General features: G+C 40.1%; 1 protein-coding gene across 1 annotated transcript; it reads right to left on the minus strand.

Moving 5' to 3' along the window:
- Positions 1 to 695: 695 nt before the first annotated feature.
- LOC101861691 lies at positions 696 to 3302 on the minus strand. The gene is made up of 3 exons (XM_005109824.1): positions 3144 to 3302; positions 1625 to 1839; positions 696 to 837 (listed from the first exon to the last, which is right to left on the minus strand). The coding sequence occupies exons 1-3, from the start codon at positions 3300 to 3302 to the stop codon at positions 795 to 797; spliced, it is 417 nt and encodes a 138-aa protein (XP_005109881.1). The 3' UTR covers positions 696 to 794.
- Between the last annotated feature and the right edge of the window lie 469 nt (positions 3303 to 3771).

Raw genomic sequence — 3771 nt, forward strand, 5'->3', positions numbered from 1 at the left:
CTCTCTCTCTCTCTCTCTCTCTCTCTCTCTCTCTCTGTCTCTCTCTGTCTCTCTCTGTGGCTCTTTTTCACCTCCCTCCCCTGTACCATTCTGGTTCTTCTATCTTTCTCTTCCTGACTGTGTCAAGAGTGCAGTGTGGAAGCTTGCTTCAGGCAATTCTAAAACATTGTTTTGTTGTCTTTTGTATTTCAGCAAAACATCATTCGTGGATATTTTTGATTGAATGGTAACCAAGATTAAATATACGTGGTCTTGAAATAATAAAATGTGTTGAGTTAAAGTAAAACATATAAAATGGGCGGAAGAATGTCGGTTTCTTTGATTTTATAATTTTTATGAGCTGATTTCACCGCGATACAACACGTATTATAATGAAAAACATCTAGCTGAAAGATTCTATCACAACCTCCCTCCCCCAACTAATTCTGGAGCGTTTCTTCCCTACCACCCCCTTTATTCAAATTTCTTCTTCTTAAATAGGACGTTAGGCTGTTTAAAAATAAATATATATCACACGTACTAGTGGCAAAGAAAGTGTTTGTCAGCAAACTTGGAAAACATCCAAAGATCAAAATTTGTCTTCTCCTTTTCTGCAGCTCTCGTACTGAGTTTGGCTCCTTTTCAGGGAACAAAGTGCCCGACAAACAAAGCATAACACAAGCTGTGGAATTCTGGAAAGGACAAAAAGCCGTTGGTTCTGTTTTCAACGAAGTAATGAATTTATTAACAAATTTCGAGTTCACCAACAAATGAACATCATTGTAAAACGTCAGGATGAATCACTCATCTTCAGTTTAGCCTTGGGCTTCCAAGTTCTTGAAAATGTTGACCCAGTAGCTAAAAGGAAAGAAAATGACAAGCAAAGATGATTTTATTTATCTAATGGAAAAAGTCAGGTTACAATGGCGTGTCATATTTACATTTAGTGTATACTAAGTCCGAAACCTATAACTTGTTGCCTATAACTTGTCCATGCTTAAAAAGTTATTGCTTATTTATTACATTACCAATGCACTCGTTACATTACATGGCACTTCTGTAAGTCAATACCCAACCAAAAAGTTCCTTTATTTGCGCTTTTTATTAAAACACCACCTTTTGGGTGCATCCACAGGATTACTACAACAAATGGTTTGCAGTAACTTAGCTCACATATTTCTCATTTTGCTACAGCAGCACACAACAAAAAGGTACCGAAACCTTAATTTGCGGTGGGTTTCATTAATTGGCGTTTAGATTCTGGTGGTTATTTAGGTTTAAGACATGTATGCAAAGTCTTAACCGCGGCCAGACCAAAGTGAACAAGCTCTTGTCCACAAAAATCCGCAAAATAAGCGCTTCTTGCTGCTATCTTTGTTTTTTACGTTTAATTTCATCCTGAAGGACACATCTCATTCACTACATACCCAAAAGCTTGGCTAACGCCGTTTCTTGAAATGATTCATGATGGATAGATAGATAGATAGATAGATAGATAGATAGATAGATAGATAGATAGATAGATTATGAAACAGACTTATAAAAAAGAGAACAATAGATTGATACGTTCAACGACAAATATACGGACACACAAACGTAGACAAGAAAACAGATTGACAAACTGACCGATAAAGATGCTACTCACGCAACAAACTCGCTCTCGGAGACTGAGTGATTCTTGTTGGCATCCATGCGGTTGAAGAAGACATCGAAATCATGTTTGTTGAGACTGTTGTCGCCGTTCGTGTCGAAAAGTTTGAAGACGGCCTGGCTGACTGCTTTCTGGGCAGGAAGGTACTTATCGACCCATACGTTGAACTCAGCACCAGTAACTTTCTGGTCTTTGTTTGTGTCAGCGTGCTGTGGTTAGATGGAAAATGGAATCGATTAGATAAAGAGAGCTCTTCATAGCTATTTAGTAATGTTACAGATCTAGATCTAGATTTGATATCCCCTCCTTCTTCAACTAACCCTCATCGCCACAATTAAAGTTAGATCAGTTCGGGACGACTTTTACGATTAAGTGTGGCAGGTCATCCTGAGCAATAATAGTATACCTTGTCTTTTTCTACTCCTTAAGATCGAAAAAAATAACTTGGTTTCAAAGAACACATGAGCACACTCGGATTCAACGCTCATTTATTCTCCCGCAATGAAATTTAGCTATTCCGGAAACCATCCATGGCCCTTGCATTGTGAATCATTTGACCTATTTGTTTTGCCTACTGAGTATATCTTACGCGACCAATCAATGTCCTTCTTTCATAGGCCTACCAACACAGGCGTTGTTAGCATGCAAACGTTACTTGGCGTGTGTTGGGATCGAACGGGCGGCCAGCACAAAACACAAGTGTGATGGGTGACTGAGCTGACGTGCTGTGTGAGTGTGGGGGAGGGGGCGCAAGCGGTTTGGTCGTGGAACGTCATTAAAGATACAAACGCGTCACACTACTCGGCAACTGATCAATATTACAATGATACGATAGTCTTGACATAGGTCTACGTAATGAATTGCGCGCTAATTTGTGGAATCAAACGTTGTCGTATGTTAGGCTATACATAGCAACACAATTTTTCCGACAAACAATACAATATAATATGCTACAGGTGTGCATAATGTGAACTTGACAGACCTTTTGCAGAGCATGTGCTTGGTCGAGTTCGGTGTATTTTCCTTGAATTTACCACCATTTCTTCGGTATGGCATCAAAGAAACGAAAATGTCTCACTTGAAACAAAACTACTTTTGATTGAGACAGTCCAATACATTATACATTACTTGCTCGGTCCCTGTAATTATCGACACAAATACCTAATTTTTTTCTAAATCGAACTCTTGGATTCACTTAAATTGAAGGTCAGGCCAGACAACTTCGATGAATCCGAGTTCCACTGTATCCCCACGAAAAACCGACCAGTGTTTGCCTGAAAGGTCGATTTGTTTAAAGTAGTGGGATTAGAAATGTGTTCTAAAGAGGAAGGAGAGAGGGGTTAAAACTGACAGTTCTCTGTCATCTTTGTAACTTATAAAAAAAAAAAGAATCTTGCTGAATGTAGATCTCTAAAAGAAGCATCTTTACCAAGACTGCTTCAAGTTTTCTTATCACAAACAAGACGGACAACTGAAAATTTTAACTTAACGTTCAATGGACCCTTGTACTCACGCCTACGATTGCCTCCATCTCGCTACGTGACAAGGATTTGTCACCGTTGGCGTCAATTTTGGCCAACATGCGCTTGGCCGTTTGGTCATAAGGCTTGAGGTTCACCACAGCCAGGGCAAAGGCAGGGAGGAGCACGAAGAGAGCGAGAAAACGAGCCATTCTGGGGACATTGTGGAAAAAAGGAAAGGGGGGGGGGGCGTGAGGCGAGAAAGACAACATGTGTCAGAGGTTCTAGATGAAATCTATCACTACTCAGATGCAGTTATCATCAACACCATCACCATCACCATCATTACAATCCCAACACCCCCCCCCACCCCCCCCACCATCACCCTCATCACCTTCACCACCACCACCACCACCATCATCATCATCATCTTCATCATCATCATCATCATCATCATCATCATCATCATCATCATCATCATCATCATCATCATCAGTGAAAGACCAGAAACTATCATCGGAGATACGTGTAATGGTTGGCCATTTATTTCTCCTCTCGTATACTTTCCAAAAATCTATCATCAGCCATATTATTATCCTGGTTTTTTTTCTGCGTCATTCATGCTGTTCATGATTTTCCAAATAGACTGCTCTGGGTCTACACATTGCCTCGTTTGCCTTG

This window comes from Aplysia californica, unplaced genomic scaffold (assembly GCF_000002075.1).
Source record: "Aplysia californica isolate F4 #8 unplaced genomic scaffold, AplCal3.0 scaffold00819, whole genome shotgun sequence".
Taxonomy (NCBI): Eukaryota; Metazoa; Mollusca; class Gastropoda; order Aplysiida; family Aplysiidae; genus Aplysia; species Aplysia californica.